This window comes from Notechis scutatus, chromosome 1 (genome assembly GCF_049901735.1).
Source record: "Notechis scutatus isolate UNSWTSFEM ecotype Mainland chromosome 1, rNotScu1.2, whole genome shotgun sequence".
In the NCBI taxonomy this organism is placed as follows: Eukaryota; Metazoa; Chordata; class Lepidosauria; order Squamata; family Elapidae; genus Notechis; species Notechis scutatus.
This window is the reverse complement of record NC_142009.1, coordinates 6619957-6644766: the sequence shown is the minus strand read 5'-3', so window position 1 is coordinate 6644766 and position 24810 is coordinate 6619957. Positions and strand designations below refer to the sequence as shown.

Here is a 24810-nt window from a genome sequence, read left to right as displayed (position 1 = left end):
GGGTTGTTATTGTGGGGAAAATAGGAGGAGGAAGGAGGAAGATGTGTTGAATATATTTGCTGCCATGAGTTATTTGTAAAAATAAAGGCATACAAATAAATAAATCTAGACTAACATGTTTGCACAGCATTTTAGATTAAACTGGGATTGGCTAGTTTATACCTTAGTATGTTCTGGGAATTCAGCCATTGTCTTAGCAGGTTGTATGATCCAGGCCAATTCAACAAAGTATAATTTGGTATTGGAAGTCATTTTCTGAGTGGAACAGTATACAGTATACAGGTAATAAATAGGGATAGATGGCAGTATTTGTATATTGTGTGAATCCCATTCAAGAATATTTTACTTAAAAGAAATATGTCCAAACGTATTGTAAGATTTATGCTTTTCTAATGTTTCTGGAACTCTTTGGTGATTTATAATATGCCTGTTTTGTTTGACAGCGTTGGCTGACAGAACAAAGAGCTCAGTGCCCACATTGTCGGTAAGCTTTCACTTGAAGCCCTTTGTGTTGTGGTAACTAAAGCAAATTCTTTATTTTTGATAGTACATGTTTGGGAGGTACAGACAGGTTATCGTTTAAATTTGGCACATGATGGAATATTATCTATCTTGACGTCAGTCATTAATGGAAGTTTAACCAGGGTACAATTTTAAAAATTACCCACAATTGTCACTCATTGGGGGTAAAAGAGCAATTTTCAAAGGTTCTGGGAAAGAGTCGGCTCCTTTGATGTCACTGAAAACAATTCTCTCTAGGTCAAAGTGTAGACAACCTGGTTCCCTCTAGTACAGGGATTCCTAAACTTTTTGTCATCACACCTCCCTTTACTGTAATCTTAATGTACACTTATCTAAATATCCAAATACCAAAATGAGCACAAATGGATAGTGAAAACAATACAGTGAAACTAAAGATAGATTTATTGTAACACTGTACTTAAAAGGTTCTGTACGTCAGTGATCCCCAACCTTTTTTACGCCGCGGCCCGGTACCGGCATCAGCTGGGCGCCGCCATCTTTTTGATGAAAAGTGCTTCCGGTGAGCTTTCTACCCAGAAAAGCTCACCGGAAGCACGTTTCATAAAAAAGATGGCGCCAAAGCCAGCTGCCCGGTAGGACTTGTTCCGGACCGCACCGTCCGCGGACCAGTGGTTGGGGACCCCTGCTCTACGTCCTCACCTGGCCTAGGTCTCCATCTCCCCAAGGGAAGCCTGCTCACAGTTTGACAAGCCCTGCTATAGTACCTTTGACTTCAGGTTCTGCGATTCCCATCCCATGAGCCATCATGAGCAATGCAAAGAATTGGTCTCTTTGCATGCTGTAAATCTCAAACTTTTGAATGCTATTTTTTCTTTAAATCTTTACAGTTCTGGCTATATCCGAGCATTTATTCCCCCTAATTTTTTTTTATTTCTGGTTTCAAAATATCTGTTAGGCAACATTTATCTCCTTGAACGAACATGAAATTATTTACCATTCTTCATTAATTAGCTTCCTCTTAATGTGGAAAAAATTAGAAGGAAGATTTCAAGTTAAAGCGCCTGAATTATAGCTTATTAATGAACACCCCCAACTTCTAATATAGAATATATTATATTATGTTATATTATATTATATTATATATATTATATATGTTATATAATATATAGTTATTATATATAATATAATATAATATAATATAATATAATATTATATTATATATATATATATATATATATATATATATATATATATATATATATATATATATATATATATATATATATATATATCTTAAGTTTTCGCTGGTACTTACATGTATGGCATTCAGCTTTGTTCGGGTATTTTCCCACATCATTGTAGTTGTTCTTTTAAAGTTGTAGCAACGTTTCTGACTCACAGATGAACACTATATAGAAGCCTGATGATGGCAGATGAGATTCTGCTGAAACGTTGCTACAACTTTAAAAGAACAACTACAATGACAATGACGTGGGAAAATACCCTTCCTAACAAAGCTGAATGCCATATATATATATACAAAAGAACCGGAAACAAAAGCTGAAAAAGCACCCACATGAGCCACGCAGCTCCATGGCCCCCCGGCAGCCGACAGAGGGAAAAGACCGAAAGGAAAGAAGAGAGCCACCAGGTCATTGAGCCCACGACACAAAACCCACCCCAAGGCCTGGAACACTCAGCCAAACACACCCACGCAGAAACCAGTTAATGCCATAGCCAGCGCCTAGGCCCAAAGAAAAAAGTGCCACAAGACAAAAAGCAAAAAAGAAGAAGAGAGAACATCAAGAGAACACAGCAAACCCAGACCCACAGACACCCCACCATCGGGAAGAAATGCAAGCGATCAATCGCCCTAAAGTCCCACCCATCAAGCCTGTGATGGCAGAGTCTGGACGCTAAAACACACTGGGGAAAATACCCGCCAACCCTTAAGTAGAAAACTAAAAAAAAAACATATATAATATATATATAACATAATGTTTTTATTAACTGTTTCAGAGGTAGAGATATTGGATAAAAATCTTATGCATCTGCATAAACTCCTGTTTTCAATTCTATTTTTTTCCTCTAAAAAACAGGATTTTTACTAAAAACTTTTCCTTGCAGAGCTCCACTTCAATTGCGAGAACTTGTCAACTGTCGTTGGGCAGAGGAGGTGACCCAGCAACTTGACACACTCCAGTTGTGTAATTTAAGCAAGCATGAAGAAAATGAAAAAGACAAGTACGTAGATTTAAACGGCTGTTGACAGAAGGGTTTGTCATGCATACCCCTAAAATTGTTCATGATCAGACATTTTAAACGATGATTTTTTTTCTCCTGTAAACAGCTATATATGGAGTGGATGTACAGTTGCATTATGTGAGATGTTAAAATGTAACATTGGTATTTACAGTGACATTTGTTTTCTGTAATGGATTGAGGGTATCATTGGTGTGCCAATCATCCTCCCACTTGCTCTAGTTCAGGGCTTTCAGAATTTTTAGATGCAGTCATGGGGAGGCAAGCCTGTCTTTACAAACCCAGAAGGCTCTACTACAGAACCGCAAAAAGTTAAGTAAAAACACTGATACTGCCTCCTATTTCAGTGTACAATGTACTCCATCCACTACATGGAGTTTTTGACTTAGAACTGTAATTGACCCCACAACTTTCACTGTAAATCATGATGATTGTATAGTGGATTACCATGTGACCAAACCTAATTTTAGTACCTTTTTTGCAGCAGTTGTAAAGCAAACACTGCAGTTGTTAAACAAACCCATTTTTAGCTTTGTGGCTTTTTTTTTTTTTTTGCTGGAAAAATGGAAGGTTGCAAAGTGTATTGTAGCAGTGGTTGAAACTTGTAAAATTAATAAATCTGTCCAATCTTTATTTTCTCTCCGGTGAAAAGTAAACAGGCCAGTTCTTCGCAAGACGCAGTATTCAATACATTCAAGTAATGGGGATCAGTAGGCCAGAGAGAGGAGCTGCATTTGCCTCAGCTTCATATATAGTGCTTTACAACCCACCGGTTTGATTACATTCTTGACTGTTAAGAACTCAACTTTTAAAACCAACCATGATACCATATTTATAATTTTTACCCAAACCAGTTAGGGTAAACAATGTTGTCCCTAACAGGTAGTAGGTATCCTTCACTGGTGCATACCAAACAGACCCAAAATTTAGGGTGGAAAGGTTCACTAAATGAATGTGCTTTACAAGGAAGTGATCACCTGCCAAGCATTCTCCAAGGGAGGCTTGAGCTGAGGTTAAGCACAGGATTTATAATTCTTAATTAAGAATGACATAGATAACCTGGTAGCTGTCATCTAGGAGCATTTGTTGGAAAAGTAGCTGGATCTCTGTGCTCCTAGTACTAGGGTATAAACATGCTCTTCCAGAACAGCATTTGAGGACAATTTATACCCCAAAGTTATGAAGCCCCTATCTGTTTAGATAGCCAATTTGTAGTCAAGAAGGACATCAGGAATGTAAGCAGAAAAGCAGACTTCATTCAAGCAAGCTGGATGTTGGTGGTCCTCCAAGCATCCAGTTCGTGCTAGTCCTTTTGCCAACCTGGAATTTTGCCTAGAATAGAAGAAAGCATTTTATGAAAGGATAGAAAATAAAAGGCCTTCCCTTTTGCAGCAAGAATAAAAAGCCTTTGGGGTGATTTTATAGAGAAGCTACGTGAGAAGCTAAGCTAACTTGCAGAACATTTTAGATGTAACCTAAACATTGTAGCTGGAACCGTTCAGTTTCTGTGTGTGTAACTAACCTGCACCTTGATAATGGAAATACTGAACAAGAAGCTTGTGAAAAGCAGTCAGGGGCCAAGTATTTTAATATATTTCTTTCTTAATTTAAAATACATAAATTTTTATTTAAAAAATTCTGAATATACAAATGAAAATGAAGACAATGGGGGAAAAGGCAAGGGAAAAAGGGAAAGGGAATAGAGTGAGGGAAAGGAGGAGAAGAAGAAAAAGAAGGCTTTTATTAAATACATAAGGAATTTGTCTGGTAAAAAAGCACTCTGTACTTGCAAAACATCAGAGAAAAATAATAACTGAATTGCTGACTTGAACCTTCTCTATGTATGTCATTTTACTTTGTTTCCTGTTTTTATCAGCATTTCAGCTGTAGCTCACTGGCTGATATCAAGTAAAAATAAGCTCATTAATGAAACTTTGTTAAAATGATTGAGGAAAAAATGACTTCCGGTTTGAGCTTCTTCAGCGACAGACTGAAACCTCGTCTCTGCGAGGCTTCGATCCGTGCTCGCCGCTGGAGCGCCCCGAGCCAGCTGGTTTCGGGGCTAAGCCACCCTGTAGAGGTGGTGAAGAGGGGGGAGACTGCCAGCAGGGTTGAGGAGAGCCGTATCTCTCCTCCCCAGCTGGCCATTACTCCCTTTCCCAAAGGCGGTTGCAGCGATGGTGAGAAATGGCCACCACAAAGAAGAACTCGACCGGAAAAGAATGTGCAGGAGGAAGATAAGAAGAGAAAGTTTTGGTTGACCGGGTCAAACAGCAAAAGCAACAAATAAGGTACCCTGGAATTGAAACTGTTAAAAAACAATAACATTGTTCCCTAAGAAGATTTTTAAGCTGCGAAGGAGAGAGAAAAGGGAAAATATTTGGTTTTCTCCTTTTCCTATACTAAGAGACTTAAGCAAGAAATTGGAAAAAAATCCACTTTGACATTAATAGGCATTTAATGCTGAAAATAAAAAGTCAAAGGGATAATAAAGATTTCTGGATAATTAAAAGCTTTTGAAAACAGGAAAGGAGAGAAAAAGAATAAAAGGGTAAGATCTGGAAGGGAGGAGACTGCCTGGAATTAAAAAAGAACTTACAGCAAAATCTCAACAAGACTTCCAAAAGATACATTCTAACTGAAATATTGCAACAAAAACCCCAGGAAGAGAAAGTCGAAAAAGAAATAAGAAGATATAACTCAGGACTGTCTGGATTACTTGATGATTTCTGGATTCTTGGTTATTGTTTTGAATGACTAAAATCAATCGGGTGGTTGTTTAAAACTGTTTAAAATGGCTCCACTTTTAGAAGAACTGAAAATGGAACTTAAAAAGTACAAAGAAGATGTACAAGAGGGAGAGGTTCTTTTGGCTTCGTATTTCAGTTTTTAGAAATGGAGATTTGGAATTATGAGAAACAACAAGAAATGCCTGCAGAACAAGAAGATTGCGACAAAGAAGAAGCCATCTTTAATGAACAAGTAATCTTAGATGGGGGGAAAAGGAAAGGGGGGAAAGAGAATGGAAGGTTTAAGATTGGGAAAAACAACTCCCCCCCCAAAAATAGAGTGAAAAATAAGTATAAAATCAGAAAGCAACAGAAGAGGGAAATGCAGAAGAGAGAATTAGAACTAGAGAGACAAGGGGGTAAAAAGGGGAGGGAGAAGATGAGAGGGAAGAAAGAAAGGAAAATAAGTTATAAAGGACAGAAGCAAAATATAGGGAAACGGTCTATTTAGAGATAATGGGTGAAAACTTAATGGAAAAAGGGATTCTGCAAAGGTACATAAGATAGTATGGTTATATTAGAAGCAGAATGTATGATTAAAATGTCTGATAAAATAGCTATCGTAATTCAGTGGAATGCTTGTCAATGAATAAATGTAACAAAAGGTATATTTAATGATTTATAAAACGTGTGTGAAGAGAAATAAGGGAAAAATTAATTATGGAGATTATATGTGTTTTTAAGGAAGTATGATATTTAATTGAAAAGTATTAAAGATGTTAAGATTTGAATGATTATTAATGATAGAACTGAACTGGAATGGAATGAGGGTTTATAATTACATATATTTACAATCTTTCTTTCTTTTTTTAAAGAATATAGTGTGTATTATAAGAATGTGCCAAGCAGAATTCGATTGGAAGTTATGTATTATGTATTATATTGAAAGTCATAAACTTAAGGTATATATTGAAGTTTGTTGAATGGATGTAATTAAAAGATATAAACGTGTCATACTCCAATTAGTAACTACAGGAGAAAATTTGTTTAATGAGAAAAGATAATATGAAATTGAAACAGAACAGACAAAAGTATAAATATGATTTGAATTGAGATGAGATAATCAAAATAAAATTGAGAAAATTAAAAGAGGGGAAAAACTATATAGAAAATGTAAAATAGTATAAGATATGGAATAGAATACAAAAAGGAGCATGAAATTGAGTTTTGTGTCTGTATAAAGAAGTTCAACCCAGGACCCTGCTATTTTCAAAAAAGATGTTTTACTTGTATTTTGTGTGTGAAAACCCAAATAAAACTTTATTAAAAAAAACGATTGAGGAAAAAATGTACAATGGCTGCTGTTCCATCTGTCTAATTGCAATTTTTCCTTTTTTTTTAAGGTGTGAAAATCATCATGAAAAGCTTAGTGTATTTTGCTGGACATGTAAGAAATGTATCTGCCACCAGTGTGCACTTTGGGGTGGAATGGTGAGTAAAGCTTATTATGTACAAATGAAGAACAAAGAGTTATCTGTACAATGTTTATTTTATAGAAGCAAAAGCACTGCCGTGTTATTTAAAAGTTGTGATTAGAGGTTTAGTTTCTTGGGATAGCATTTAGGAGGTGAGTTTTTTGTAATTTAATTTGAAATTACACGTAATCCTTGACATGATCACAGTTGGAACCAGAATTTCCATTGTTAAGCAAGGTACTTGTTAAGTGTTGCACCCAGTTTTATGACGTTTTTTCCATTAACAACTATCATTCAGTTGTTAAGTGAATTATTCAGTCATTAAGCAAATCTACCTTCATCCACTGACTTTGCTTGTTAGAAGCCAGCTGAGAAGATGACAAATAGCTATGGCATCACACACACACACACTGGTTTTTAAGTACCTGAATTTAAATCATGTGATCATGGGGACACTGCAACAGTTGTAAGTGTGAGGATATGTCACAAGTCACTTTTTTCAGTGCCTTTGTCACTAAATGAATAAGTCAAGAATTACCTGTAATATAGTTATTGAAGAACAAAGTAATTCTTCAAGTATAAAATTCATAGAAGAATATAAAGTTTTGTTTTTATCTGACCACAATCAGAAAATCTTCCTCCACCTATTTAACACCTGGTAACACTTATTCCCCTTTGGTAGGGATTTCTTAAATGGCTTACTCTGATCCGCTGTGCTGACATAATGTTCATGTAATGTAAGATGCAGCGATTTAAAATCAATTAATGAAAATCAGCTTTGACAAGAAAAGCATGCCGTATACCTTTTATTATTTAAACCTTGAATTAAGCATTTATAAGAAGTGTTTCTGGGGAGTTAATTTATCTTTTCCCCTGAAATATTAACTTCAGACATCTACATTCTTTAACGAGGCAGCAAGCTAGAACATTTTACTTCAGTTATGTATTCACTAAGAACCTGAATAGATTTTTGTGAGAAGTGTGACTGGAAGAAAAACCAGATTCAGCAGGTTGAAAAGGGCTTTCTTCCAATAATAATCTTTGGGATTCATTGGTAACAGTGTTTTGAGCTGGTACAATGAAGCTACCATAATCTGTATCTTTCTAACAGCACGGCGGACATACTTTTAAGCCTTTAGCGGAAATATATGAGCAGCATGTCACAAAAGTGAACGAAGAGGTGGCAAAGCTTCGCCGAAGACTTATGGAGCTGATAAGTTTGGTACAAGAAGTGGTGAGAACAACTCTTCCAGTTTTGTTCACGTATAATTCTCGTATTTGAATATATCTGCTGAACAAAAACTCCGCATTGGCGACAGGAAGGGCATCCGACCAGTAAACACTCAGCTTCATATAGTTGCCTAGACTCCATCCTGCAAGGGATTATGGGGTCATTAAAAGAGGATGATCATTCTCATATTCTCAAAGCCCTCCTAGTGAGATCATTGTTTGAAGTTGGAAGGTGGTTTCTAACCTCGGGCAATTGGGAGAGGAGGACAAGGTGAAAGAAATAGTTGTTTTGCAGGTTGAAACAGTAATAAACAGATAAGCTTTCACTAAGAAGAGATGTGAGTCTCTCAATCTCCAGCTTAGCATTTTCGGCCTTTGCAAAAAGTAATACAGATAACCCTCAGTTTACAATCACAATTAAACCTAAAGTTTCCTTCACTCAGCAGGGCATTTGTTAAGTGAGTCATGCCCCCTTTTACGTCCTTTTCCCCTTGGTTGTTAAGTGAATCTCTACAGTTGTTAAGTGCATTGTGCAATCATCAAACAAATCTGGCTTCCCCTAATTCATCTTGCTTGTCAGATGTTCCTTGGAAAAGTTGCAAATGGCAATCCCAGGACTCCTGTACCCATCATAAATGGATGCTGGTTGCCAAGCATTGACTGTGGGGATATTGCAACAGCCATAAGTCTGAGAACTGATTATAAGTCACTTTTTTCTGTTGCTGTTGTAACTTTGAACGGTCATTAAACAAATAGTTGTGAGTCGAGGGCTACCTTTATTCTAGAAAAAGGGACTTCCTGGTTAATGTTTTCAATGTGGGAATATTTTTAATGCTGCTCCTTTAAAAAGAAATGAGCAAAGCACCATCAATTTAACGTCTCCCAACTCCCAGGTTACTTATTATATTTGTGGTTGAGAGACAGTGAATAATAAAACAATCGCGCCTGTTTTCCTGGGTGTAGAAGGGGAGTTAGAGTTATGTATAACAATCCTGAGGTGTAATCCAAGGTGGTTTATTCTCCTGATATATCATAGAGGGGGGGGAATAAAAGATCCTAGTGACATTTACATTAACCCTAGTGGCATTTACATTGCAAGGTATACATTTGTGGGCTTCTCTCTTTCCAAATGGTGATAGCTGAGGCAGTCTTATCATTTAGCTGCACAGAAATTATTCCAGCCTATGCTTTGAAAGCCAGGCTAATGTACTGGTTAAGGCATCAGGCTAGAAACTGAGAATCTTGAGTTCTAGTCCTGCCTTAGGCACAAAGCCATCTAGATGACCTTGGGCCAGTAACTTTCTCTCAGTCCCCAAAAAAAGGCAATGGAAAAACCACTTCTGAAAAACCTTGCCAAGAAAATTGCAGAGACTTGTGCAGTCAGTTCCTGTGGATCAAATGTGATTGAATAGAAGAAGAAAAAACATACTCTGTTTCTTTCATTTAAGCAAAGCGGTGTGCAGGTAGCCAGGAACGTATGCAAACAGCTGCTGAAGTTAGAGAAAGATGTGGCTGTTGTAATGATTTTGAAGGAGGTGCTATGTACGCTTCTCCACATATTCAGTTCATTTCTGTTGAAGGATTTGCACAACCTAGAATGCCATTCCCATGTAAACAAAGAAAATCTGCCCCCGGCAGTTCTAAATTGATGCCATGTGTGTTTTTCAGGAAAGGAATGTCGAAGCAGTCCGCAGTGCGAAAGATGAACGTGTTCGAGAAATCAGGAACGCTGTGGAGATGATGATTGCTAGGTTAGATACCCAGCTGAAGAACAAACTTATAACACTAATGGGTAGGCTTGCCTTTTTTTGCGACGTGTGTTATACAGTATTTTAGGACAGGAATTGAACTTAACACTTGACAGATGTGTCTTTGCTGAAGGTTATGTTCTCTTGTTGCTCATTTATTGAGGGGTGTGTGCCAGTGGTTTGTGAGGTTTAATTGAACAGTGCAGTTGGTCCTCACTAAGCATCACTTGTTCAGTGACCAAATTTATGACAGCACTGAACAAGTGGTACTTATGATAGTCCTCAAACTTCCAGACATTGCAGCATCCCCACAGTCATATGATTGCAGTCAGGAGGCTTGGTATCTGGCTCGTGATTATGATGTCACAGCATCCTGCAGTCATGTGGTCACCATTTGCAACTTTCTTTGCCAGCTTTTTACAAGGAAAATCGATGGGGAAGCCAGCAGGAGGTCACAAATGGTGACCACGTGAGGTTGTTGCTTAACAACCTGTGGTGATTTGCTTAACAATGGCAACTGGAAGTTCTGGGATTTCCAATGGGATTATGTGGCGTTGAGCTTTACAAGCATGTTGCTTAGGAATGGAAATTCCGATTGCTATCATTAATTGAGGACTATGTTTTGGTGCATTTGAGTCAAAAGAAATGGGACTTCCCATTCTGTCTCCAAGATTATTTATGTATTAATTTATGCCTCTGGCATTGGCTTTGTCCCCACAGTATGCAACAATGCATGAACAAGGTGTTTGTCTCCTCCCATCTTCCAACAATAGGAGGAGTAGATTATTTTATAAAAAGGCTGAGTTGCTTATTAGTCAAAGATGGCTCAGCCTTGAACTGAGCAGAAATTCTCTTGGCATAGGATTAAGCTATAACTTGGTAAGTATGGAAATAATTAGACATAGAAAGCAGAATATATAATTGATGCAAAATGCCTGCTCTGCTTTTCAATGGAAAATAGATCTGCCTTGTCTTGCATCTGACGGTCTTTTAGATATTCCTAAATTGTTCTCATATCCTCTAAGGTTTTCTTTTACAAGCCAAACCTTCCCTGCCCCTTTAAATTTGTATATTTTGTTGACTTTATTTAACTCTTACAGCCACAAAAGAAATGTTCCACATTGCAGTTCTTGACTCATCATCCAGAGACCTTTAGAAAGGACACAAAGAAACTCCAGGACCAGTGGAATTTCTTTGTGTCCTTGCTAATGTGCGATGCCTAGTATTAGATGTAATCCTTTGATAATATTTTTACATGGTTTTTATGTTTTTAATTGGGCATCGCCCACAATTGCTCTGTGAGTGAGATGGACAGTTTCTAATATGATATAAAGTAAATAGAGACCTAACCAGAACAGACCATAATGAAACTATTACCTGCTGCCACCTGAATGCAAGTGCTTCTGTTAACACAGCTCCACCTTGCCTTGGCTTTTTAGTGCTACATCACATAGCATGTGCATGCTCACCTAATGGTCCTTTTTATCATAAAAGACCTTTTTTATACAGGTTGTCCTCGAGTTACAACAGTTTGTTTAGTGACCACTCAAAGTTACAACAACACTGAAAAAAGTGACTTGTGACCATTTTTCACTGTTACGACCGTTGCAGCATCCCCTTGGTCATGTGATTTACATTTGGATGCTTAACATATTTATTTATGCTTAACGTATTTATGACAGTTGCAATTTCCCAGGGTTGCGTGATCCCCTTTTGCGACCTTCTGACAAAGTCAATGAGGAAGCCAGATTCACTTAACCATATCATTAATTTAATCAACTGCAGGGATTCACTTAACAAATGTGGCAAGAAAAGTGATAAAATGGGACAAAACTCCCTTAACCAATTTCTCACTTAGCAACATGAATTCTGGGTTCAATTGTGGTCGTAAGTTGAGGACTACCTGTATTTGTGAGCTGCCTAGAATTGTGGTTATGATTGGAGCAACTTCTAAATTTGATTAAATAAATAAATACTTCTGGTCTCTTCTTGTATGCACTGTTGCCAAGTAATGCCTCTCCAGTCCTGGTCTCTAGGCCCCTTCTGATTTTCCCCACACAGATGGTGGACTTCTTACAGTTAAACATTACTACCTTTGAGTTGGCCCTGTGTTAAAGCCTCTTTGGCTTGAGTGCACAGTGCTGGCATAGTGTCATTTTGTTTAGATTTTGGTTCTTTGTCTACTGAATAGGTCAGAAGACATCACTCACCCAAGAAACGGAACTTCTGGAGTCTTTGCTGCAAGAAGTAGAACATCAGGTGATGGGATTTAGTTTTGTGGATTCTCAATATTAGGAAAACGATTTTAAGATCGGATACCCAGACATTATTTTTATGTTTAAAATAACAAACTCTGTCTATGATTTTCTGGCAGTATAGGTAGTCCTTGACTTACAACTTACAATCGTTGCTAAGCAGGATGGTTGTTAAGTGAGTTTTGTCCCATTTGTTGCCACATTTGTTAAGCAAATCATTGCAGTTAAGGGACTCATGTGGTTGTTAAGTGAATCTGGCCTCCCCCATCGACTTTGCTTGTCAGATGCCTGGTGGGAAGGTTACATGTGATCACATGACCCTGGGACTGCAGTTGTCATAAATACATACCAATTGTTAAGCACCCACATTTTGATCACGTGACCATGGGGGTGTTAAAACAATTGTAAGTGTGAAAATAGGTCACGGGGTGCTTTTTCAGTGCTGTTGTAACTTTGAACAGTCACTAAGCGAATGGTTGCCAATAAAGGAGAATATTTGTAGCACAGGCTTGAAGTGAGGGGTCCCTGGTGCTCTCTGAGCTTGGCTGTTTTCTTGCAGAAGCTTCCTTACCCAAACTAGTCAGTGCTAGTTAGCTACTTTGGGTAATGAAATGTCTTCAAGAAAGCAACCAAGTTCAGAGAGCACCAAAGACCCCTCAGACAAATGGTTGTAAGTCAAGGACTACCTTATAAAGTGAAGAAAGCTTGTTTGGGTCAGAGCAAAACCCCCTCTAGTCTAGCATTGAATTCATTGTGATTTTATGTGCTTTGTATTTTAACACAAATGAAGGCAAGTATACTGTACATGTCCCAAGATAATGCTGATCCAGTCTGGGTCAGTTTGTATTTTAAGGTGGTTGTTTGACTTGGGCCTATCTTTGTGCTCCATTTCTTTCTTTGCAGCTGAGGTCGTGCAGTAAAAGTGAGCTGATCTCAAAAAGCGCCGAGATTTTAATGATGTTCCAACAAGTACACCGGAAGCCCATGGCGTCTTTTGTCACCACTCCTGTCCCCCCAGACTTTACAAGGTACAACTTCAGCTATTTATGATGGGTCAGGTTGGCGTTTTACCTAGATCACTGTTTCTCAACCTTGTCACCTTTAAGACATGTGGACTTCAAACCTCAGAATTCCCCAGCCAGCCATAATAAATGAAAGGCACTTGAGATCAAAACATGTAACCTTCTCAACTTGTATAAGGCCTGGCATTTACGCAAAGGATGTGAGGAACGCATCTTTTTTAAAAATGAAAACACGTCTGTGATAATTAGTCACTATAGCTTAGTGAGTTTTGGGGAAGAGGTTTGCATCGTTAGTCAAGAAGAATTTAAATGATTCTCTGAGGAAAACGTGCAATTAAGAAATAGAAAATATAAACAAAGTTTTTTTTTTCTTTGCATTGTAAATTGCATCTTTGAGTTATAGATGAAAGTGTTGTTTTAGATTAGCCAGTGGTAAGCTTGTGTGAATGAGGCAAAAGGGGAGATATACCCACCAATCTCCTGTTTACCACACTCCTTTTAGCAGTTCTGAGAAGCTTCCACACCCATGGTATTTAGACAAATACAGTGATAATAGAATAATAAAGTTGGAAGGGACCTTGGAGGTCTTCTAGTCCAACCCCCTGCTCAGGCAGGAAACACTATATCATTTCGCACAAACGGCTGTCCAATCTCTTCTTAAAAACTTCCAGTGTGGGAGTACCCACAACTTTGGAGGTAAGTTGTTTCACTGATCAATTGTTTTAACTGTCAGGAAAGTTCTCCTTAATTCCAGGTTGCTTCTATCCTTGATAAGCTTCCATCTTGTCCAGCCTTCAGGTGCTTTGGAGAATAGGTTGACGCTCTCTCTTCTTTGTGGCAGCTCCTCAAATATTGAAACACTGCTATCATGTTACCCCTAGATATTCCTTGCCAAGAAGATTCATGTATTTTGAAACTAAGACAGATTCTGAAGTTGAGATGATAGTGCAGATCATTTTGGCAAATTGAAAGAAAAAAAGGACAAGTACAAAAAACGGAAAGAAGGACATACAACTAAGGCAGAATATCAGCAGATAGCCAGAATCTGCAAAGATGAAGTCAGGATAGCAAAGGCTCAGAACGAACAAAGACTTGCAACAAAAGTCAAAGATAATAAAAAAAAGTTTCTTCCAACATATAAATAACAAGAAAAAAATCAAGGAAACAGTCGGTCCACTAAAGAGAGAAGACGGCAAGGAAGTAACAGGCAACAGAGAGAAAGCAGAACTGCTTAACTCATTCTTTGCCTCTGTCTTCACACAAAAAGAAACTATAGCTCAACCCACCAAAAACGTAACTGTAAAAGACAGACCAGAAATAAAAGTTAAAATAAGCAAAAAAATAGTAAGAGAACACCTGTCTGATCTTGATGAAAACAAATCACGGGGGCCTGATGGATTACATCCTAGAGTTTTAAAGGAGCTGGCAGAGGTCATCTCAGAACCACTGCACCATATCTTTCAAAAATCCTGGAGCACCGGGGAACTACCAGAGGACTGGAAAAGAGCTGGTGTGGTTCCCATCTTCAAAAAAGGAAAAAAAACCAGACCCAGGAAACTATAGACCAATCAGCCTAACAACAATACCCGGGAAGATACTGGAAAAGATAATAAAAAAACAGATCTGCCAACATCTAGAAACAAGTAAAGTAATAACCAGCAGTCAGCACGGGTTTGTTAAAAACAGATCATGCCAAACCAATCTTATTCATTCTTCAACACAGTGACTAAATAGACCAGCAAAATACTGTGGGCATAATATATTTAGATTTCAGCAAGGCGTTCGATAAAGTAGACCACAACCTACTTCTTAGTAAGCTAGAAAAAAGTGGAATAGATAGCACCACCACTAGATGGACATGCAACTGGCTGGCAAAAGTACTCAAAGAGTAGTCCTTAATGGGTCTAAGTCTACATGGAGGGAAGTAAGCAGTGGGGTGCCACAAGGTTCCGTCTTAGGCCCAGTACTCTTCAATATCTTCATTAACGACTTAGATGAGGGGATAGAAGGGGAACTTACCAAATTTGCAGATGATACTAAGCTGGCAGGAATAGCTAACACCCAAGAAGATAGGCTCAAGATCCAGATGGATCTTGACAGACTAGAACACTGGGCCATATCTAATAAAATGAAATTCAATATAGAGAAAAGTAAAGTCCTACACTTAGGCAAGAAAAACCAAAAGTACACATATAGACTGGGTGAAACCAGGCTCAATAGCAGTAACTGTGAGAGGGATCTTAGAGTCTTAGTGGACAACCAGCTAAATATGAGCAAGCAGTGTGCAGCCGCCGCCAAAAAAGCTAATGCAATCCTAAATTGTATTAACAGGGATACAATCAAGATCAAGGGAGGTACTAATACCACTCTATAAAGCCTTAGTAAGATCACACCTAGAGTACTGCATCCAGTTTTGGTCACCACATTATAAAAAAGATGTTGAGACTCTAGAAATAGTACAGAGAAGAGCAACCGGGATGATTAGGGGACTGGAGGCTAAAACACAATGAACGGTTGCAGGAACTGGGCTTGGCTAGTCTAGTGAAGAGAAGGACCAAGGGAGACATGATAGCGGTCTTCCAATATTTGAGGGGCTGCCACAGGGAGGAAGGGGTCAAGCTATTTTCTAAAGGAACAATGGATGGAAACTGAACAAGGAGAGATTTAACCTGGAAACAAGGAGAAACTTTCTGACAGTGAGAACAATCAACCAAAGGAATTGCTTGCCCTTGGAAGTTGTGGGAGCACCATCAGTTGAGACTTTCAAGAAGAGATTGGACTGCCATTTGTCAAAAATGGTGTAGGGTCTCCCGCTTGGGCGGGGGGTTGGACTAGATCACCTACAAGGTCCCTTCCAACTCTGATTATCTGTATCTGCACCTGCTTCTGAAATATCCTATCTATCAATTTCAGAGGGCTGAATTAAATTCCTCTTTAATTAGAAATTTTTGGGATCACTCTAATGTAGCAGTTCTGCATTGCCTACTGAACAATCCAATTTGGTTTCGTGGTGGAAGCACCAGGCTAGAAAGCAGGAGACCGGGAGTTCTAGTTCCACCTTAGCCATGTAAGCCAACTGGGTGGCCTTGGGCCAGTCACCATCTCTCAGTCCAACTTTCTTCAAAGAGAGTTGTGGGAAAAATAAGAGGAAGAAAGTTTTGGATGTGCTTTGAATGATTTGTAAAAACAATCAGGTGGGGTTATAATAATATAATATATATAATATAATATAATATAATAAATAAATAAGAAAGTCTCCAGACTTTTGTATCATTGCTATGAAGATTAGAAGCTTTTCGACCTGATTGTTGCCCAGGTGTATGTAATATGTGTTGCATGAGTACCGTAGGTGTGTATTGAAGGTTGTATGATGGATTTTAAAAACAGTATGTTTTGTTTATGGCCATATATTTTAATAAACTATTACCATCCCTTTTTAAAATCCTGTGAAGGAACTGCAGTTTAATAAGGAAATGTGTGAAGAGTTTTTAAAATATATATATTATAGGGGTCTCATCCTTTTTCTTTTTGTCTGCAGTGAGTTAGTTCCTGCTTATGATTCAACTACCTTTGTCCTGGAAAATTTTAGGTAAGAACATTACCTAATTCTAATTAATTCTTTAGAGGTGGGTCTGCGATGACTGCCCCTGGATTTCAGGAAAAAATGTGTCTGCTGAAAAGAATGACATCCTGGCTCTACATCTGTTTCTCCACATACCCTGGGATACCCCTATCTGAAGCAGAATCCAAAGCATAACCTTTTAAGAGCCATGGTGGCGCAGTGGTTAAAAGGCAGCATTGCAGGCTAATTCTGCCAACTGCCAGTAGTTCAATTCTCATTGGCTCAGGGTTGACTCGGCATTCCATCTTTCTGAGGTTGGTAAAATAAGGACCCAGATTGTTAGGGGCCATATGCTGACTCTGTAAAGCACTGAGGGCTGTAAAGCACTGTGAAGTGACATATAAGTCTAAATGTCAGTGCTTTTGCTATTAAGGAATGGCTGCTTTGTGGAACTGAGTCTATATTCAAAGGCTGCTATCATTCTATGTGCTAAATTCTTCTTTTTCAACTTTCTTAATAGCACTTTACGCCAGCGAGCAGATCCCGTTTACAGCCCACCACTTCAAATTTCTGGGCTTTGCTGGAGGCTAAAAGTGTATCCAGTAAGTTGTAATTGATGTTTATTTATTTATTTAATTTTATTTATTCATCATATTTAGAAACCAACCATCTCCCTCACAGAGGGACTCTGGACAGTGTACAGATAAAATATTAAAAGCATTAAAAGCAGCATATAAAATATAAAACTTAAACTTAAAATAGACAAGCAATGTTAAAAATTAAGTAAATAGGATTGATAGCTTTAAGAGATACTTGAATTATTCTTGTACACTGCTCAAAAAAATCAAGGGAACACAAAAATAAGACATCCTAGATCTGAATGAATGAAATATTCTTATTAAATACTTTGTTCATTACATAGTTGAATGTGCCGACAACAAAATTATACAAAAATTATCAATGGAAATCAAATTTAGCAACCCATGGAGGTCTGGATTTGGAGTTACACTCAAAATTAAAGTGGAAAAAAACACTACAGGCTGATCCAACTTTGGTGTAATGTCCTTAAAACAAGTCAAAATGAGGCTCGGTAGTGTGTGTGGCCTCCACGTGCCTGTATGACCTCCCTACAATGCCTGGGCATGCTCCTGATGAGGTGGCGGATGGTCTCCTGAGGGATCTCCTCCCACACCTGGACTAAAGCATCCCCCAACTCCTGGACTCCTGTCGTGCAACGTGGCATTGGTGGATGGAGCGAGACATGATGTCCCAGATGTGCTCAATTGGATTCAGGTCTGGGGAACGGGCGGGCCAGTCCATAGCATCAATGCCTTCGTCTTGCAGGAACTGCTGACACACTCCAGCCACATGAGGTGTAGCATTGTCTTGCATTAGGAGGAACCCAGGGCCAACCGCACCAGGATAGGGTCTCACAAGGGGTCTGAGGATCTCATTTCGGTACCTAATGGCAGTCAGGCTATCTCTGGCAAGCACATGGAGGGCTGTGCAGCCCCCTAAAGAAATGCCACCCCATACCATCACTGACCCACTGGCAAACCGGTCATGCTGGAGGATGTTGCAGGCAGCAGAACGTTCTCCATGGCGTCTCCAGACCCTGTCACGTCTGTCACATGTGCTCAGTGTGAACCTGCTTTCATCTGTGAAGAGCACAGGGCACCAGTGGCAAATTTGCCAATCTTGGTGTTCTCTGGCAAATGCCAAACATCCTGCACAGTGTTGGGCTGTGAGCACAACACCCACCTGTGGACATCAGGCCCTCATACCACCCTCATGGAGTCTGTTTCTGACCGTTTGAGCAGCCACATGCTCATTTGTGGCCCGCTGGAGGTCATTTTGCAGGGCTCTGGCAGTGCTCCTCCTGTCCCTCCTTGCACAAAGGCGGAGGTAGCGGTCCTGATGCTGGGTTGTTGCCCCCCTACGGCCTCCTCCACGTCTCCTGATGTACTGGCCTGTCTCCTGGTAGCGCCTCCATGCTCTGGACACTACGCTAACAGACACAGCAAACCTTCTTGCCACAGCTTGCATTGATGTGCCATCCTGGATAAACTGCACTACCTGAGCCACTTGTGTGGGTTGTAGACTCCGTCTCATGCTACCACTAGAGTGAAAGCACCGCCAGCATTCAAAAGTGACCAAACCATCAGCCAGAAAGCATAGGAACTGAGAAGTGGTCTGTGGTCACCCCCTGCAGAACCACTCCTTTATTGGGGATGTCTTGCTAACTGCCTATGCTTTCCACCTGTTGTCTATTCCATTTGCACAACAGCATGTGAAATTGATTGTCAATCAGTGTTGTTACCTAAGTGGACAGTTTGATTTCACAGAAGTGTGATTGACTTGGAGTTACATTGTGTTGTTTAAGTGTTCCCTTTATTTTTTTGAGCAGTGTATTACTTCTGATTCACTTCAGTACTCTAGTCCTATAATTAATCCTGGTATATTGTTCAACTTGCTGAAATTCAGGAGTTTAAAATGTAAATATTTGAATGTAATGTTTTGATGAATGCAAACTAAACATAGAGCCTCAATATAAATATTAACATATTTTGGTATGGATCGGCCAAAAAAACCATTGATAATATGCTATATTGTTTCCCTTTAAAAAAGCAGATTAACCACAAGTAATTTTCATTGACTATTAAAAATAAAGCTCATTATTTTCTCAGTGAGTCATGTCAGAATTGCTACTTCCCTGAATTCCTTGTTTTTGGAAAGCTTGGACATTATTTTACGTTTAAGCCCATTCCTAGTCAAACAAATTGTTTGAAAATATAGCAAAAATGGATACAAGATAAAAATAACTTGCTTTAACAGCTTGTCTAACTTTTGTACAAGACATCCTAGATTCTGTTTTTCATATTTGAACATTTGAGATCAGAATGTCTGTAGCTTTCTCTTGCGTTCTGTTTACTGAATGAATATTAAGCTATTTGGCAGTTCAGGTCTTACTGTCTCAAGGTCACTCAGCCTTTCATCCTTCCGAGATGGATAAAAGGAGGACCCAGATTGTTGGGGGAAATATGCTGACTCTGTAAACCGCTTAGAGAGGGATATAGAACACTGTGAAGCAGTATAGAAGTCTTAAGTGCAATTGCTATTGCTATTCTGCTGACAAAGAAACTCTGAGCTTTTATTCATTATGGGGGACTTTTTGTTCAAGCTGTCAGCACATGATAACAGAATAACAGAGTTGGAAGGGATCTTGGAGGTCTTGTAGCCCAACCAGGAAGCCATATACCATCCCAGACAAATTTCTGTCCAATCTCTTGAAACCTCCAGTACTACCCACAACTTCTGGAAGTCATTCCACTGGTTTATTCTCACTGTCGGGAAATTCCTCCTTAGTTTTAGGCTGGTTCTCCTTGATTAGTTTCCATCTGTTGCTTCTTAGTCCTGACTTCAGGTGCTTTGTATCAGATGACACAAGAGATGCATGTTTCAGTGAACAAGCCATTTCTTTGAGGCAATAAAGAAAAAAAGATGCAAGGGAATATCTTGAGTTACCTTTCTGGTGAGCTCTGCATCTGATAAAAAGTTGACTTCCGTCACAATAGGGAGCTATAAATAGGAACTTCAAAAGGTCTTTTGATTGCTCCAGATTTATTCCTAACTTCTGTTTTAATTTTTGTGTGTGTGAAGGATGGAAATGGAGTGGTACGTGGCTACTATTTATCGGTATTTCTTGAGCTCTCAGCCGGATTGCCAGAAACATCCAAGTAAGAACTAATGCAAGCATCTGATATTATCTACTGCATGCCTTTCTCACAATGAAAATTGTTCCATGTTTTATTTATTATTCATTAAACAAATTTGTATAGCCACCCAACTCTCACATTGGTTACTCTAGGCAGCTTACCAAATTGGGGAAAAAAAACCACCATATAATAAATACCCATTATCAAAAACCTTTTGCCCTACCCTCTATTTGGCAGTAATTTGTGGTTCCCAGCCCACTGACAAAATCAAAATTTTAGTGAAGGCAACTCTATCTTGGGGGTGGGGGGTGATTTTCCACAAAGAAAGAAGACCACTACCAAGAATTCCCATTTTTGTGGTCCTACCAGATGACAATCCCTAAATAATGTGTTAATGTAAGTGGAGGCACAGTTACTTTTGACTTTTATAAATCTAACCTGCTAAACTCCAGTATCTGGCTAGGAGTTACAAGAGAAAAATGAAAAGTGTTAGTTTCATTTCAACTGTTCTTCCTTAGAGTGAAAAAAACGGATCTTTTTCTGCTGCACTTTCCACATGATTCACAGCACAGCATTTGCAGGACCACCGATTCCATCTGATATCAGCCCGCCCAGTTCAATCGACCAAAACGAATCTACTGTTGATCCTCCATTTTGGGGAGCTCTGGGAGCTAAAATGAGGAGGTGCTGCTTTTGTGTGAGCAGCATCCCAGCTGAGACAGGCTAACCGTCTCCTTGGTGGCCTTTTGGATGCTTTAAGATGTTCCAGAGACTCTTCAAATTTCATCAAGCCATTTTTTTCTGTTCTATTTTTATTGTTTGTGGTTTTCTGCTAGCACGGAATTTATTTTAGCATTTTATTATTGTATTGCTGCTTGTTTGTTTCCTACTATATGCAAACCTTAGGGGTCTCTGAATTGTAGTGGGATAGAAAGGTGAACAAAAATATAAATGCTAAAGAATGAATTTTCAGTTACGTGAAAAGAGGGAAATGGGCAAACATTAGTACTCTTCAAGTTACTCTTCGGAAATTCTCTTCGGGATTGGAAATGGTTCTGTGAAATGTGAAACTGCAGGGTTCTTGGTGTTCTGTGAGCTTGGCTGTTTTCTTGCAGACATTTTATTACCCAAATAGGTAACATCAGGACTAGGATAACCCTGACCAACAAATATTCTCTTCTAAATGTGAAATTGTTAGAAGTTTGAAAGTGCAGGCTTTGTCCATTAGCTCTGTCTGCTGAGTATTGCACTAGACTAGACTGTTATGTGTGGCTATTCAATTGCTCTCAGTATATGGGAAAATGGTTTCTGTTGTTTAAAATCGTGTTGTTTGCCAGTCACTTTTAGCAACCAATCAGAATAAAGTTGGAAGGGCCCTTTGAAGTCTTCTAGTCCAACCCGCTGCTCAAGCAGGAGACCTGGCCTTTTCCATTCCAGACAAATAGCAATCCAGTTTCTTCTTAAAAACCTCCAGTGATGGCGCATCCACAATTTCTGGTGACAAGCTGTTCCTTTGGTTAACTGTCCTCACTGTTAGACAAATAATCAGTTTCTCCTGCACCAACTTTGTGACAAGTTTCTTGTTAACTCGTTTTTCTCCTTAATTCCAGGTTGCTTCTCTCCTTGATTAGTTTCCATCCATTGTTTCTTGTCTTGCCTTCTGGTGCTTTGAAAAATAAGTTAATCCCCTCCTCTTTCTGGCAGCCCCTCAAATACTGGAAGATTGCTAGCAAGCTAAGAATCCTGGACTGGATTGTGCTGAACTTGCTGTAGAGAGATATCTTAACTTTGGGAGGGAACAGAAGTCCCGCTGAGAAATTTGCCTATCTTCCATACATGAAAGAGGATTCTTTCTTCTAAAACAGTCATGATATCTAAAATAAAATAATGTATTAGACCTCATTCCAAAACCCAAATCCTGATCCCTGGTTCTGTTTGCTATTTAATATATTTTATCTGAATTCTTTCTTTTGGGAAAGCTTGGACATTTAGAGTAAGATTTAGTTTTTATCTTGATTGCTTCAGTTTTTCAAGATAGGGTACAACTGTCACTGCATACTTTAAATCTCCCAGATAAGTTCCCAAGGTTGGTTATGTACTTATTTGTCTCCTTTCATTTTAAACCATTTGGTGGCATTTTAATGCCAAGGCACCGCACCATCTGCAGTGCCCTTGGCATTTCATGCACAGTCTTGCGTGGGATGGCCAGAACTTGAATGTCTTTCTTTCTTTCTTTCTTTCTTTCTTTCTTTCTTTCTTTCTTTCTTTCTTTCTTTCTTTCTTTCTTTCTTTCTTTCTTTCTTTCTTTCTTTCTTTCTTTCTTTCTTTTTCTTTTTTTTTCTTTGCTTTGCACCACAGTAGTACCTTTTATGTTTATGTGTCCAATGAAAGATGTCATATATATTTTATACGCTCAACAAAAATATAAATTTGGAATATGCATCCTTGAAAACATCAGATATACTAATATCTTGTAAATCTTCCAGATAATGTAAGATATTGGGTTATTTTGTAGGTCTAAGATGAGCCCAATGAAAACAGATCTGTGATTTTTATTCACTGTATTCTTTTGGTCGAGAACATCTCTATCAATTATTAATGCGTGCCTAAAATTTTGAAAAATATGTATTTTGCATTATAAACTTTAAATTAGTTCTATACAAGTAGTCCTCAACTTATGACCTCAATTGAGCCCAAAATTTATGTTTGTTAAAGTGAGGAATTTGTTAAGTGAGTTTTGCCCCATTTTACGATTTTTCTTGTCACATTTGTTAAGTGAATCACGGTGGTTGTTAGGTTAGTAACATGACTGTTAAATGAATCTGGCTTCCTCGTTGGCGTTGCTTGTTAGAAGGTCGCAAAAGATGGTCACATGACCCTGGGATACTGCAACCGTCATAAATATGAACCAGTTTTCAAGCATCTGAACTTTGATCACGTGACCACGGGGATGCTGCAATGGTCATAAGTCACTTTGTTCAGTGCCATTGTTACTTTGAACAATCACTAAACAAAATTTTTTAAGACTACCGGTGTAAGGATGTCTTTTCTGTTCTCCCCCCCGACCTGCCCAAATGTTGGCCTTTTGTTGTGTTTTAGTTTTCAGTGACACATGTAGGAATGTACTGAGAGCCAGAAAACTGGTTGTCGCTCCCTGAGATTGGTTGCAATTATTATTGCTCTGTATGTACCTCAGATGCATATAAATATAAATGGGATGCATGTCTATGGGGAACTGAAGAAGCTTCTTGGATGAGAAGTGAAACATTTTCAAGGGGGAAAAAATCCACTTGTTAAAAAAAGCATCTTTGGGCAAATGGGATACAGTATATAAAAATAGCATGAATGAATGAAATAACATTGCATAAAGAAACTTAAAATTCTGAATTTCTATGGCAAGATACATTATTATATCAATCTGAGTATCGGTAGTCCTTGATGTATGACCACAGTTGGGATTGGGTCGCTAAGTGATGCAGTCTTTAAGAAAGTTGCACCTGATTTTACCTTTTTTTTTTTTTTTTTGCTGCAATCGTTTAATGAATCATGCAGTTATTAGGTAAATTTGGATTTCCTATTGACTTTGCTCATCGGATTAAATTTCCATTTATGTAATTCATTTTTTTGGGCACCAATATTTCCTTCTCATTGCATCTTATTATATCCACCCAAGTTCATCTGAAGATTACCTGGGGAAAATATGGGAATGCACAGATATAATACAGAAAGAATGAAATGCTGTTCCCTTCCTTCCTTCCAGATATGAATATCGTGTTGAGATGGTCCATCAATCCACTAATGACCCTGCCAAAAACATCATTAGAGAATTTGCATCTGATTTTGAAGTTGGGGAATGCTGGGGTTACAACAGGTTTTTCCGACTGGATTTGCTTGCCAATGAAGGCTATTTGAACAGGCAGAATGACACGGTCATATTACGGTAAGAAAGACTATGAAAAGGCATCATAGTTGGGCTTCATGGCCATCAAAACCTGGGCTACATTAGGGGCTCTTGGTCTTAAATGTGTAGGCTTCAAAGATAAGAAGAGGGGCTCTTTTCATGGGTAGCCCTTCTTCGCTGGAATATTGTTGATACGTGACTGTTTGAGGCAAGACTTTTATTATGAATGAAGGCAAATAATATGTGTCCCAGGATAATGTTGCAGGATCCAATCTGAGTCGGCCCCGGGACCGGAGGTCTTCCAAGCTAGAAAGAAGTTCTGTAAAGATGGGCTCCAGCACAAGTCTGAAAGCTCAGAAGACAAAACCTCTGGTGCCGTTGACCGATCCAAATTGGTTCCTGCAGACCTTATTATCTTTTCTGTGCC

At 38.7% G+C, this 24810-nt stretch overlaps 1 protein-coding gene across 3 annotated transcripts in view; it reads left to right on the top strand.

The window, feature by feature from the left end:
- TRIM37 (tripartite motif containing 37) overlaps nucleotides 1–24810 on the top strand; it is a 57923-nt gene that overhangs the window by 6779 nt on the left and 26334 nt on the right. For all 3 annotated transcript variants that reach the window (XR_015747738.1, XM_087956071.1, XM_087956061.1), the window contains exons 4-14: nucleotides 444–484; nucleotides 2611–2727; nucleotides 6878–6965; nucleotides 8061–8183; nucleotides 9848–9971; nucleotides 12119–12186; nucleotides 13086–13210; nucleotides 16743–16793; nucleotides 17287–17368; nucleotides 20427–20503; nucleotides 24243–24422. Coding sequence is in view for 2 of the 3 variants with exons in the window: in XM_087956071.1 (XP_087812197.1) it covers nucleotides 444–484; nucleotides 2611–2727; nucleotides 6878–6965; nucleotides 8061–8183; nucleotides 9848–9971; nucleotides 12119–12186; nucleotides 13086–13210; nucleotides 16743–16793; nucleotides 17287–17368; nucleotides 20427–20503; nucleotides 24243–24422 (1076 nt within the window). In the remaining variant the exon portion in view is untranslated. The remainder of the gene's footprint in view (nucleotides 1–443; nucleotides 485–2610; nucleotides 2728–6877; nucleotides 6966–8060; nucleotides 8184–9847; nucleotides 9972–12118; nucleotides 12187–13085; nucleotides 13211–16742; nucleotides 16794–17286; nucleotides 17369–20426; nucleotides 20504–24242; nucleotides 24423–24810) is intronic.